This window comes from Cylas formicarius, unplaced genomic scaffold, assembly GCF_029955315.1.
Source record: "Cylas formicarius isolate icCylForm1 unplaced genomic scaffold, icCylForm1.1 PGA_scaffold_9__14_contigs__length_23061073, whole genome shotgun sequence".
In the NCBI taxonomy this organism is placed as follows: domain Eukaryota; kingdom Metazoa; phylum Arthropoda; class Insecta; order Coleoptera; family Brentidae; genus Cylas; species Cylas formicarius.
Genome location: NW_026844365.1, coordinates 896,820 through 911,603, shown reverse-complemented (window position 1 = coordinate 911,603; position 14,784 = coordinate 896,820). Strand labels below are relative to the sequence as shown.

The 14,784-nt window shown below is 40.3% G+C and overlaps 1 protein-coding gene across 1 annotated transcript in view; it reads left to right on the top strand.

The window, feature by feature from the left end:
- The window catches only part of LOC132707102 (Krueppel-like factor 7), a 252,230-nt gene that overhangs the window by 182,043 nt on the left and 55,403 nt on the right, over window positions 1-14,784 (top strand). The window contains exons 2-3 of the mRNA XM_060678789.1: window positions 3,818-4,181; window positions 8,758-9,054. Coding sequence (XP_060534772.1) covers window positions 3,818-4,181; window positions 8,758-9,054 — 661 coding nt within the window. The remainder of the gene's footprint in view (window positions 1-3,817; window positions 4,182-8,757; window positions 9,055-14,784) is intronic.

Below are 14,784 nucleotides of genomic sequence, written 5' to 3'. Positions count from 1 at the left end.
CGCGCGCCCGTATTGGCTTGCGATGGTGTTATGGAAATGACGGGATTAACGCCGCCATATTTCGGCCGAAACTAAATTTATACACGCATTAAACGAGGGATGTTACGGTATGGTCTGTTCAAAGATATAAGAAAGTGCAAGTGATACGAATTAAGGAAAGACGCGGGCAAGCTGTAAGAATGAAATATGGCCGAACAGGTCCGTACTTCGTTTAGAATTTAATTATTTGGGGTTTTGTTAGGAAAGATACTAAACAATATTTATTTGTTTTTGTATGTATTTATGTATCAGTCTAACTATCGCTATCATCGCCTGTTCTAATTATTATTTGCTCTATATTATTTGCAATATGGATGTACGATTTTTCTGCTTTCTCTATATGTTTTACAAAATTTGCCCAACTTTGTGGATGGATGTCAAAAACTTCGGTTTCTATATGTTTAAGGACATTCCCCTTTCGTATAAAACTCGATGGACGTTAAAGGGATCTCCGGTGTACAATCCATATTAATTCTTCAAAAACGAATAGGAAAACCACCAGAAAGGGTACAAACACGCAATCGCGCCAGTTGACCAAATGAAAATAACTTGACAACTCGCCGATGATACCCAATCCCATCCAGGTGGAACGAAACGTAAGAGTCGAGAAGCAATTCAACCCCGCGAGACTTCGGTCCAGACAATAGCGTCCTCATCATTTGCAAGACCGGCCGCCTGCCGGAGCATCCTTTTCTTCCGTTTGTGTGCGACAAATCGCAGTTCGATGGTGAATTAATTCGCGAAAGGAAAAGTATAAACGGAAAAACAACAATCTCGGCACCCTCAAAGCGAGGACGACGCCGAAGTCTACTACCACTACCGTCGCTATACGCGGGGCAATCATTAAATTTCCCGTCTCCTTTTGTCAAACGGCGGGGGACCGCTCCGCTCCCGCGTCGTAGCTAAATTGGGGGAGCCTTTATCGATTCTCCGGACACTTTGAAGTCCGATACGCTGTTTTATTCAAATATCGGGTGACGCGAGGAAGGGATTCGGGAAACGTAACGGGACAATTATTAGAAATAATCTTATAATAATAATAATAATAATAATAATAAATTTACCATGTTTTTTTTTTGAAAATTTAAATTAGGAAATTGGAATATAAAAAAAAAGAAAAATGTATGTAAGGAACACTCAGTAAAGCAGCGAGCAGGTCGTAACGGATGTCCAGGTGTGTGCAAATTTATGCCCTAGCTGGACGACAACGAAAGTAAATTATATGTATATTATATATAATTTAATAAGTTGTGCGTAATTAAATTGTTGTAGTACTAGTAATCTAGACCCGTACCTTCGCGATCACGTCGGCTCACATTCATTAATTAAGCCCAATAATATTATCACGAGATAGAATTGACTTACTGAGGCAAATAAATTAAGACTGAAAAGAAAAAAAAATATCGTGACTAAATTTCAATACTAATAATAATAAAAATAAAGGAATCTCGACGACGGTGTGAATTGCGCGACGATCGAACATGGTTGGTAGCCTGCTTTGCTGAGGTAACAGGGTCGTCGTTAATAACTCGGACGAGATGACTTGGGCAAAAAAATACTCGAATGTCCGCAAGAATCTCCGCGACGCGTCGGTTACGTAGGTCTACGGATTCCTACTGATCTTTCTCGCGATATAAAACCCTTACAGAAGAATCCTAGTTAAAAAAGACTATTATAGATATATTCTTAATAAAGATAGATCAGACACGAAAATTAGAGTCATATAGTGAAAAAAAACAAATAGATTATGTAACTGGGAAATTTTATAATAAATTACGTATCTGGGTAGCAGTCGTCGCGATTTTCTACATATAATTTTTAGAGAGCTAGTAGGTACTGTAAATTCTCTCAGTCGAGGTATCGATACTGCGAATAAAATTGATAGTCAATGTATGGCTCAACCCTACAGGTAACCAAAGTATCCTATCGGGTGGTACCATCGATCGTTGAATAGTTGCGCACCTTGCCTTGTGATTCGACTGTAATTATTAGTTAAAAAAAAAGAATGCAAGGAAATATATTATGAGCATGAACACAATGGCGTTACTTATGGAGCGAAATCAAACTCCTCCGACCATGCAAAAATGCGACACTTAACGCACTTTACTGGTTGCCTACTAGACGTAGCTGTAAGCAACGAAGAAGATCGCATACCGGCTGATTGACGTATGAATAAATAACCTCTCGATCAGATTAATATTATTCAATATTATTTACTTCGCAAAGATTGCCTTCAAAACAAACAGCCGTAAGTAAGCAATTTTGATTATAACTACCAGTGAAGCTTCAAGAATAATTACTGATTCTACCGTATTTCATTGGAGCTCGAACAATAGCAAAACAATAATTACGTGAAAGGAGTCTTTTCGATATCCTGCCGCTATACCATTACATATTTATACATCCGAACACAAATGAAAGGAATAACATTTGCAAGGTAAAACCACTAGCAAAAAGCAGTATCTGTAAGTAACGACTGATTTATCTTTCCAGAGAGAAAAAAGAATGCAATCAGAATCATAAATTAAGATTAATTTGAAGGAAAGTACCAAACACACTAGAAGGGTGATTTAATTAGTAAAATCCAAATACACAGGCAATTCTTTACTTTATGGGTAAGATCACCTAAGGTCGAAATTGAAACATAATAAATTGCCTTTACTGTTTTCTTTTGGCTTTATTGCGAAGTCTAGCAAAAGCTACTCCACTTAACCTCTTAAACGTTTAAATTGAAAACTAAGTAGGAAGTTGACATTTATTGACAAATTAAATATGGTATAATAGATAAATGTAATAGTAGTATGGAACAATGGAAAGTTATTAAAAGTAAACATAAAAAGAATATCATTGAAAATCAAATTGTTTTGTAAGCAGTTTCAACCTGCAATATTTTTTTAAGAATTTAATTGAATATATAATAAAAATAACACCAGCGTTATAAGAAAAACATCTGTAGAACAAAGATAAACGATATCGTGGCAGTGAGAGTCTATAGGGGTGCCTTAAAGCCACTGATTGAACATTACGAAATTGTAATTTAGCTCGTAAATAGGACGGTTTGGATGTGCCAATAACTAACCAAAAAGTACTTGAAATTACTGTTAATTTTTAGCCAGTTAAGTGGGAAATCCTATCAAATTTACGCAAGCCGAAAATAAATTTGAAACAGCTGTTTTGAATTTTATGCAATCCGTATTTATTAGTACTATCAAGGCATGGATAATAGAGGACTAAACCATAGCTTATAATCGAATGGACAAGTGATTGAGCTAAAAGTTTCCGTCAACTGAAACTAAGGACGGTTCTATGGCTGTATAAATGACGCAAAACAAAATAAGACTTTTTCATCAACAAAGATAAACGTTCACCGTTAATTAATAAATTCATTTGGGATACTTGTTCAATGTTAGGGTTTGGAGAAAAGAAAATTACACATAATTTTTTAGCATTAAGAGTTGAGTTAGAAGAATGTAAAAATAAGTAATGCCAATCTAAATTGGTATAAATTGAAGCAATATCAAATCATTTAGAATCGAAGGAGTAAAATAGCTGAGTGTCATCTGCAAATATTCGATGGATGTATAAATATCAGAAATATTAATTAGTATTAATATAGGTCCACGGACGGAACGTTGCGGTACACCCGATGAGACAGGGAGGAATCGAGTGTCGAAACGTCACCGAAACCGTAGTAACTCAATTTGGCGCACATCTTCTAAATGTGCAAATAAAAGTTTGAAATTCGGTCGGGGCTGACGTGCCTTTCTCTTGGTTCCAGACGTGCTACGAGATGGAACGGTACCTCAAAGACGAGCCGAAAAAGATGCAATCGTACAAGAAACTGCCGGGCGACGCGACGAGTTGTGGCGCGTGGTACGAGGTCACCTCCATCGAGGACTATCCGGATCACAGACACCTGGACGCTCTGAGCTCGGCCAGTTCGCCCTGCTCGTGGGACGGCGCCCTCTCCTGCGCCGTCCTAGTCAAACAGGAACCGATAGACGACGAGGAGTTGGAAGACGACGACTCGTACGACGCGCACCATCAGAACGGCGACACCCTGCAGCTGAGGCTCGTGGCGAGGAACTCGACGACGCTGACGCCACCGTCGAGTCCGGAATCCGGACCCGGACACAGTAACGGTAAGTGGGCCTTAAAATTTATCCGGGGTTTACTTTGAAACGGCGCCTTAGCTAGGAGGGTCGCGGTCCGAGCGCCGACGCCCCCGTGTCGCCCCCGCGGTAAACGGATTAACCGCCGTGTTTCGCTTAATTTTTACGCGCGACGAATTGAATTGTAAATTATAACGTAATTCCGCAGCGTCGCCGCCGTAATTGTTAATAGTTTGTTTAAGTTTCGGCGACGGGCGAAGTTTCCGCGAATTCGTCGGTCTAATTGGCTCGGGTCGCCCGGCCAAAGTCTCCGCCTGTCAATTCCTATAATTAAAACCCGAAACGGGCAGGTGCCGAAAGTTCGTTAAAACTTGTCCGGGAACACGAGATAAGTAGATTGGGCCGTGGAGTTGGGGCTGGTGGGGGGGGGGGGGGGATAACATAGAACATACACTGCAACTACTATCGCCCGCCTCTTCGAAACCTTTAATTTTGTTTTTAAATCCTTTTCTCTCATATTCGATATATTTCATAAAAATAAATCGGCTTAACTCCTGGCGACCATGAAAATGCAAATACAAGTCTAGTAATACGAGGTTAGCGCCAAAATTTCCCCGCCTGACATAAATGCAGCTCCAGGATCGCGATAAAACTTTGTCTTTTAAATATATATCTTGCTGCGAATAAAAAATTGAAGTCTTGGGTCAAATAGTTTTTTATTGACGGCATTTTAAACAAGACGAGTCCGAAAAAATGTCATATATATATATATATATATATATATATATATATATATATATATATATATATATATATATATATATATATATATATATATATATTGGGTTGTTCGGAAAGTCATTTCGTTTTTTTTGGGGAACAATGAAAGACAGTTTTCGTATAATGAATAAATATTTTATTAAATTATATATTGGCCATTCTGGTCCAACACCTTTTGCCATCTTTCTGGCAGTAACATAATTCCCCTCTCATAAAAGTTTTGGTCGTTGCTGGCAAAAAACTGGTTCGGGTGGTTTTTGACATCTTCATTTGAGGTAAAGGTTTTGCCATCCAAAAAATTTTGCAGGGACCGGAACAAATAGTAGTCGGAAGGCGCCAGATCTGGAGAATATGGTGGATGTTGCAGTACGTCCCATTCAAGCTGTAAAAGTTTTTGGCGAGTGACCAAACTTGTGTGAGGTCTCGCATTATCCTGGTGGAACACTACACCCTTCCTGTTGATTAATTCGGGCCTCTTCTCTTTAAGTGAATCATTCAATCCAGTTGATGACAATAGACTTCTGAATTAATCGTTGTATTGTCCGGCAAAAGCTCAAAAAAAACGATTCCTTTGACATCCCACCAAACGGAGAGCATCACCTTTTTTTGGTGAATGTTGGCTTTAGACACGCTTTGAGCCGGTTCATCTTTTCTACTCCATGACCTCTTGCGTTTAACATTGTTGTATACAACCCATTTTTCGTCCCCAGTAATAATCCGCTTCAAAAATGGATCATTTTCTTGACGTTTGAGGAGCGAATCACACACGTCAACGCGACGACACAAATTTCGCCCCGTAAGGACATGGGGCACCCACACATCGAGCTTCGAGGTTAAGCCCCTGCCTTTCAAATGGCCATAAACAGTCGAATTCGACAAATGTAATCTCTCACCGATCTCTCGTGTGGTTATTCGCCGATTTGCATCAACGCATCGCATCTTTGTCAGCTTCGACCGGCCTTCCAGACCGTGGTGCATCTTCGACATCAAAATTGCCGGATCGAAATTTTGCAAACCAGTTCTGGCACTGGCGTACTGTTAACACGCCTTCTCCATACACATCCGTCAATTTTTTTCTCGCTCGGACAGCATTTTACCTTTTCTGAAGTAAAAAAGTAAATTATGACGAAAATGCTGCTTATTGCTCTCCATATTTAAAAGGGCACCAACCAAAAACTACTGCGTAGAATTAATAGAACTTTTTCACACACAAGCCTTGCAATATCAGCTCTCAAGACATATAATGGTTATGCGGCTTAAGTGTGAAGTTGGTTTCGAAAAAACGTAATTAAGTCCTCTGACGGGAAAAAACGAAATGACTTTCCGAACAACCTTTATATATATATATATATATATATATATATATATATATATATATATATATATATATATATATATATATATATATATATATATATACACAAATGAAGTCATATATTTTATTAATTTCCTTCCATTCTTGTTTTTGTTTTAAATAAGGCATTAGAGTTATTATCTTTAACATATTAACCTCGTTCCCACCCTTCCTTCCGCATTAGGTCATTAACAACGAACGCGGTCGCCCTTATGTCGGTGGGTTGTTTACTTCCCTGCGGCGGCCCGGATAAATCTCGGCCGAGTTTTTCGGGAGCGGCTTCATCTGGGACGCGATTAAACTAATATTTATGGCCGAAACGTGGGGTCGGTGGGACGGTGGGGTACAGTAAATTGGCCGAATGGCACGATGCCCATCCGCGCAACCGACCCCCTCTTTTTCCCGGCCTCCCTTCTCATTCGGTCTCGTATTGTGTTTGTGTCCCGTTTTTTATTTTTATTTTTTCGTCCCACTTCGTCCGTTTTATCTTTTAATCTGGCGGAGTGAAGCCGTTTGTCTCGGCGTTTTCGGTTCGAATTAAATTTTTACGTTACGTAAGACGCACGCCAAACGCTATTGAAAAATTTAAACGTTTGATACGAGAACCGGAGAGAGAGAGAGAGAGAAAGAGAAAGAATGACAGAGATCGAAAAACGTTTTGCGTTCGCCGAAACGGGCGCCATTTTTCTGAATTATTTCCGGCAAGGATCGGGTGCCATTTTCCACGGCTTTTCTGTACCAGGTTCGAAGCCAAAACTCCAATTTTCTTTACAATTACAAAAAAAATTATCGTGTTCATATTAATTAGACTGATACCGTACGTTAAAGCTATTATTTCGTTATCAACGTCGCATCCCAAGTCAGTTTCACCACGACGCAACTAAGGGACTCAAAATGACCAGTTTTTTTTTTTAATTTTTATAATAAATTGAAAGTACAAAATTTCAGAAATAAAGAGACGCCGCTGTTCGACAAAGGTGTAGCGAACATACCGACACAAAGATGTTATACGAGAAAGAAGTTATATACATATTATTAAACGTAACAAGAAGAAATACATATCTCGGAAACGGGAGGTCCTAGGGGATCCCCATTGGTACACAAATGGTCAGGGTCGAAAAAAAAAACTAAAAACTAAAAAAATTACTTTCGAACCGTCGGAGTTACCAAATTAAAATTTTCCTACAGCAACATTAACATTAAAAAACATAGTAAGTGCCCCAAATTTACAGCTACCGACTTCAGACTTGGGAGAGAAGTAGAAGTCTGGACCCACATTTAGACTCTTTAAATTGGGAGCAATAAAATAAAGCGAAGTATTTTTTTTTGAATGTTAGCCGTACCGAGAGTATGAAATGCTAATATTTTTGTATTTGACGTTTTCACATATAGTACGGGATATTTTGTGCTATATTATATATATTCATTCAAAAGTCTAGAAGTATTTTTTAAAATTTTTCGAACATATTTTATGGGTTATTTTGGCGTCCAGAAAAAAGTTATTTTCTCGAAAATTGTTTCCCCGATCGGAAAAATTCTTAAACCAAAAGACGCACTATAACTTTTATTTCAACCACTTTTTCGATTATATACAGGGTTTTTCAATTATAGACAAAAATCTAAAAGACCCTTTTTTTCATAGCAAATTATTTGCCGTAAATCAAAATTGATAAAAAATATGGCTAATTGGCTCAAACAGTATTATAGGCCCCATCGAGAGCTGCCATTTTTGTATCTACGGTTTTCGTCTATCACATACGCTGCTCGAGATGTTTGTAAAAATCCATATGAAGATCGCTATTTCTCACACTTAATCTAAACGCTAGGCGCTACGAATTTGGTCCGCCCAGCGACCATTTTTCGAAAGCAATCTTGTTTAAAAAGTTCTTTATTGATTAAACCTTCATACACATTTTTCACACAACCTGCCACAAATGGTCAACACTCATGAAATATATCAGAATGAAAGAAATATAGGTGTCAGTAAGAATAAATTTTTTGTTAATGGTTTCATTTCATTCAATTAAGTCAAAGTAATCCCGGGGCGACTATACCTATAGGTTGGACTTGTAGGGGCATATGGGGCACGCAATAGCCGCCAAAGTAATTTAAAAAATATCAAAAAAGTGCCATAAAAATTGGAAAACAAAAATTTTCTATTTTTTTTTACTAAATTTTTTTTTCAGTTTTTTCTATTTCTTGTCTTGTCTCTTTTCATTGTGTTCGTATTGCTGATAGTTGTTTTACCGGATTTGTCTTCAATTTAAAATGAAAAAAATGGAAAAGCTGTGTGCAAGCCTCGATCAAAACCTGATTCGACAAAACATTTCTACCGACAATTTGTCACACTTGAGTGTGCCAAAGGAAATATTTTGCTGTTCGAGTTTTATAATACCATAAAATCACCACTTCTCAATTCCGATTATATTTTTCACACCATTTTCATAGGTGTTTTCCCCGTATTTTTCGCAGGTAGCTCGAGCGCGAGCGAGTTAGACGTGTGCGGCCTCCGTCTGGGCAACGGCCACCACAGGAACACCATCGTCAGGGTGCGCGCGTCGGGCCTTACCCGAATCATATCGGTGGTACCGAGAGGTGGGGGCGGAGGGCAGGGGGCGGCGCCGCTGTCGCCGCCGACGAACGGCACCAAGCACCGCCTCGACCATTCGCCAGACAGCAAGCGCAGGATACACAAGTGCCAATTCTTGGGCTGTAAAAAGGTCTACACCAAAAGTTCCCACCTCAAGGCTCACCAAAGGACACACACAGGTATATCTATATATATTTTTTACCGAGTTACGAACAAAGCCCGTTCCGCCACCGTGACGTGCTTCCTAGCTTATTACGAAACCTAATTAGGATTTAAAGAAGAGAAATGTTCCGGGCCGTGCTATATTTCATACCGAATCGCGATGGGCGGGTCGGTGCAAGAAGGGGGGTGGAGGGACGCCGCCGCCCGTCGGAAACGACGACGCTTATTTTTCACTTTTTATCGCCGCCGGGCGCTCGCGGGGATGCGACTGACGAAAAATCTTTCATTTGTCTTTCCGGAATAATAAAGTTCACGGTTTATTTCTTCCATCGTTTATTCATCGGAACGACCGGGTTCGTTTGATCGTTTGAAGTATTTAGCCATCTCCACTCTCCCCGCGTTTGGAAAACCTCCACTTCACAGCACTACTTCTACCTTGCTTCGAGAGCAATGGATTCTGAATTAAACTGTTGTCCATACTCTTGGACCATAACAAAGCGTTCGACACCTTGATTGATTTCGGCTTGAGTTCCGGATAGTTTTAAGTGATCCTTTTCATCTGCAAACGTTTGTTCCGAACTCTTTTTCTAATTTTCGTAGTTTCTACCGAATTTTTCTGTCTTTATAGCGTTCCCGACAAATACTGTCGTATTTATTTGATAGATTCTCACAAACCTTTCGATTTATCTCAGTCTTCATTGTGTGCCTTACAAAATTCCATTTTTACATGCACGCCCAGGGAATCACACATGATGCTTCAGTATGAATTTAAATTTGCAAAGAATGCTTACCTCTTATGTGCGTAGTTACGGTTAACAAACTTATTATAGCCTTAAATCAATCGCCTAGGCAACTGGAATTTTCACATTATGCGTCTAATTATGTATACTACACCGCAAAAAGCCGCTCAAGACAACTAGATATGACACGCGCAGCAGTTCAAAAAGTATGCCAACGAATCCTTTGCTACAACGGCAACAACAGCTCCATGAAGTTCAAAGAATTGATATTAGTCAGTGGAGAAGTGCGAATACTGAAGGAAAATAACCTGACCCCAAAACCAACTGCAATTGGACCAAAACTTGCTCGAGCTCATCGAAAAGCACGCCTACGTTTTGCATGGGATCATCTGAATTGGACATTGGACTCAATGGGGATCTGTTCTGTTCTCGACCTCGCGACCTCGGTGACCTAATCATCTCGCTCCGCGATATAAACGCAACGCCGTCGGCCGGACTCGCCACCCTCGACGTAAAGTATAGGGGTCAAAAAAAAATTGCCAAAAAAGCACAAACACAAAAACTACCCCCTACCGCTATTATGGGTGCGACATCTCTCGTCGAACTAAATTAAAGGGTTGCTTGGGAATCTGTAATACTTAGGGGTGACATCTGGCGACCAAAATCTGAGCTATTAATGCGCGACATCTCTCGGACACTAGCCGAACTAAATTAAAAGGTTGGTTGGCAATCTGTAAACTTGCTATCTCAAGATCTCCCCCGGGGAACGGGGGATGGTCAAAAGGGATATACATACTACTTACAGAAGTCGGTTTTCGCGTTATCGAGTGGCCAGTATGCCGTCCCTATCTCAATTCAATCCAACGTTTATGGGATGGAGTAAGAGATGTTAGTAGGGCAAGATGGGGGTCATACCCATTATTAAAAAATAAGCGTTGAGTTGTTAAAAATGATTTGACTCGTGCAGTTATTTTACTAAAAGAAGCAGAAATAAATTTTAATCCATTTAAACTCGTATTAAAGCATATTAAATTGTCTTTCAAGCAGTTGTTTTTTCTCTGATCAGTAGTTTCTGTTAGTGCTATTTCTATGCACTCAAGTTTATATCAAAACAAAAAAAAATGTGTCGGGCACAAAAAATAAGTGAAAGCGTCGATCTCCTTTAATGACTTTGTGTCGGCGTTCCAAAAATTCACGACGGCGGTTTTTTCCTCATAATCTTCCACCTCCTGCCGCGTGCCAGCGACACAGAGACGCGATTTCCACGCCGGAGTACCTGCGGGGCGGGGACGAGGGGGATCGGTATTCGCGACGGCAGTATGCAGCTAATTTATGCTGCCGCCGGCGGCGGCGACGGCATTACAGGTACGCCGTAAAACGGAAGTCGACTGTTAAATTTTCGACGCTCAAACCGGCCGCGGGGCGGATCTGGAAGTTTTGCCCGTCGTTTTGGGCGGCCCCGAGCCTGACTATGATACGGAACGCGCTCTTGGCATTTCCTAACGATGCCGCCCCCTAACAACTCTAATGCCGGAACATTTTTTACGGGAGCAAGGGCGTATAGCTATTTTTTGCGATATTCATTAAATGTGGCATCAAAATATCTATCTAAAAATAAGAGAAGAAAGGAACGTATTGATAAATTACTTGACGATCAGGTTCAAGTGGCTTTAAATCAATGAAGTTTACAAATACAAAGTTTACCCTGAGGAAGTTAATAAAACTGACGCTCATGGGTCAGACAATGTTGATATAAAACTCATTCTTTTTACTACTCCGTATTTAGTTGATCATATCACTGGCCGGAGTTTTTCCGGACTTTTGGAAGCAAGCTGAAGTTCTAACCGTTCCAAAAAAAGAGTGTCCAAGTGGCATTAAAGATTATTGAAAAAATTGCAGCTAAACAACTTCGTCAGTTCGGTTCCTAATTCTTGCCGATACTCTTGGACCATAGCAAAACATTAGACACCTTGGATCAGTTCCTTCTCTTAGCTAAACTGAAATTCTTTCATTTTATAAAAATTTTCTTTGCCAGAGAAACCAAAGGGTAGTTATAGGAAATGCTCATTCAGATGCCAATGCTTTGGAGAGGGGTGTTCCCAGGGAAATATTCTGGGACCGATTCTGTTTTCAGTTTATACAGCTGACTTCTCTATTTTTCTTAAATTTTGTAAATCTCATCAATACGCCGATAAAACTCAGTTATATCTATCCTTTGTTGCTAGTGAAGCGTTAAATGTCGCTATTTGTGGTGTTACAAAAATTGTATATTCATAATAATTTTCTCATTAAGTCAAACTTAAACTCTATGATATGTTAGTTTTATCCCATGTCGCTTGTTCCAGTATCGTCTATTGGCCAGCTATACTTAATCGAGATAAGGAGAGACTCCAACGACTTCAGTACAATCTCAGAAAATAAGACCATATTTCACAGTGCCTCTCTGATTCGGGTTGGCTCAAGCTGGAGGACCGATATAAAGTTCAGTTAGCCACCTTGTTTTTTTGCTAATCTCCAACAAGACCCTGTCGTACTTGTTCGATAAACTTTGCAGAGGAAATGATATTCATAATCGAGACACACCCGTCATTGTTTAAGATGTTGCGTTCCTAGACACACTTCGGTAACTTTCCAGAGATATTTTAGCTATAACTCAATAATGAAATGCTGTCCCTCCCTCCCCACAACAAAGCCCTTCAAAAAAACGTTAATTTTGTTTATTAGGCCCACCAGTATATAGCAAAAGCGTAGTGTGCAATTAGAATAGCAAAGCTACATGAGAAGAATATCAGATGGAGTAGTCTCTAAAAGAAGACAAGAGAGAGGTAGACAAAAAAGATGACTATAAAGCTATGATGCTATGGTCAGAAGAAGTATAGAAAAAAATACTAAGTAAATAAGAAAAGCACTAGTTCCAATTTCAATTTTGACCTGACGGAATGCCTGTCTAAGAAAATCCACAGTAAGACTGGATAGATCAGTGACTCCAGAAGCCGGAGATTCGAGTTTACTTATTATTTACATAATAAGTAGTTCCTGTCCCCCCCAAAATTGTCCGGCTATGGTGGGACGTCCCCGAATATCTCCGCCCTTCGACGCGATTACCGCGTCTCCTAATGAAGGTGTACGTTCCTGCAAATCCTGCCGGGCTTGCGGCTCGGCATGCCTCTCACGCGTACCGACAGTCTAACGCGTTTATGCGAGTCACGTCCGCGAATGGGATTTATTCTCCTCAGACCCGTAATATACACTGACGGGCGCGCGCTGCCATGTAACGGAGAGACAAAAACTCCCATCCGGAACCGGGAGGAGACCTCCCTCTCCTAATCGTTGTTGCATCGCGAACATCCCTCCCTCTCGCCCACCGGTATCGACCGACGTGTGTCGGAGAACGTCGTCGGGAGTATTTGGAGGACCGTAGTTTTGCAGTTACGGCATGCAGAGATACGAGTTGAAGAACGCCGCCGGATACAGGAATTTCGGAAGGGGTTCAGGGGCGCCTTCGAAATTCTTTGCGTAAATGCCGACCCGGTTCGCGTATTCAGACCGTACGTGTAGAATAGTTCCTAGCGAATCGTGCAATTTCCCCTGCGTGCCCAACTATCTCACCGCTACCTGCTGACCAGTGGAATTGTTTCACTATTTTGCTATCGAAATATTCGCACAATCGGATATAACTGCATATTCCACCCTGAGTATATGAGCCGTTTATTTCATCGTTTATCGAGTTCTCACTTGATACATTCGAAAATTTTATTTCACGCACATTTTTAAAATATCCACTTTTTATTGACGATGTCAAAAAGTGCAGCCCAAAATGTTGAAAGCAGTGACAACGGTAATTTAAATTACGTTTTGATATTAAATTGAAATTTAAAAGATAATAATCTGTGAGATTTTCCATTGTCCATATCCATATCTTCGCGCTTGACTGAACACAAAAGATCCTGTCGCATGGGACAACTAGAAAAATCGGCGGTGGCAGAACACGTGTTTACTAATGGCGATCACAACATCAAATTCGACAACACCGAAGTTCTGTCTACAGAGAAACGTTACCACGCAAGACCACATCGAGAAGCAATTGAAATACACACACACACAAAAACAATTTCAACAAACGTGAAGAGGGGTTACAAGTAAACAAAATATGGCATAACCTCCTGCAAAAAAGCCGAACAAAACCTTATACTAACAACACGGCCGGGGGGGGGGGGGGGGTACGCTCAAACGACCATTCAGTCCGCCGTCCGTCCGAGCGGTTTGAAAACAGGTACGACTTCGACAATCGGCCGCAGTACCGGTACAGTCGTCGCGCTACAATCTACGTTCCACTGAAGATGACTGCCGCAGTAGCAGCTGAAAGCTTTGGTAGCAAATGCAATGGGCCACGGCCTAACAACCCGGAAAATCTCACAGATTATGACGCCGGCCGTGAAAGCCTACGCAATTATATTAAAAAATATTTAATTTAAAGAAATTATTAAACCCATGGGTAAGGATAAAATAAAAAGATTTCCTGATTCTGAAAGTGAAGAGGAATTAAACTCATACAACAGGAGAATTTTAGAAGTTCATTCTTCAAGAGAGGAAGAAGAAGTAATTGAGAAAGAGAATTTACAAAACTTGAACTTAAGACAATAATTAATGATTTTTTAAGTGCGGGTATAATTCGCGAAAGTCGATCAAAATAAGCAAGCTCTATAACTCCAGTATCAAAAAGTAACGACGAAGTTCGAAATTGCGTGGACCTACGTGACCTTAACGAGAGAGATGTTAAAGGAGATACCCATTGCCTCATATTCAACATCAGATCATGCTCATGCAAAATACTTTCCTACAAAAGATATGAAGTCCCGTTTCTATCAAATTCAAATTGAAGAATGATCAAAGCGCATCGTGGCGTATTTTACACCAGAACAAAAGCGTGCGTTGACCTTGACGATGTACGACTTCAACAAGCATTGAGGGGGCAATCCAGAACCAGGTAGTTGGTTTTTGGGGAGT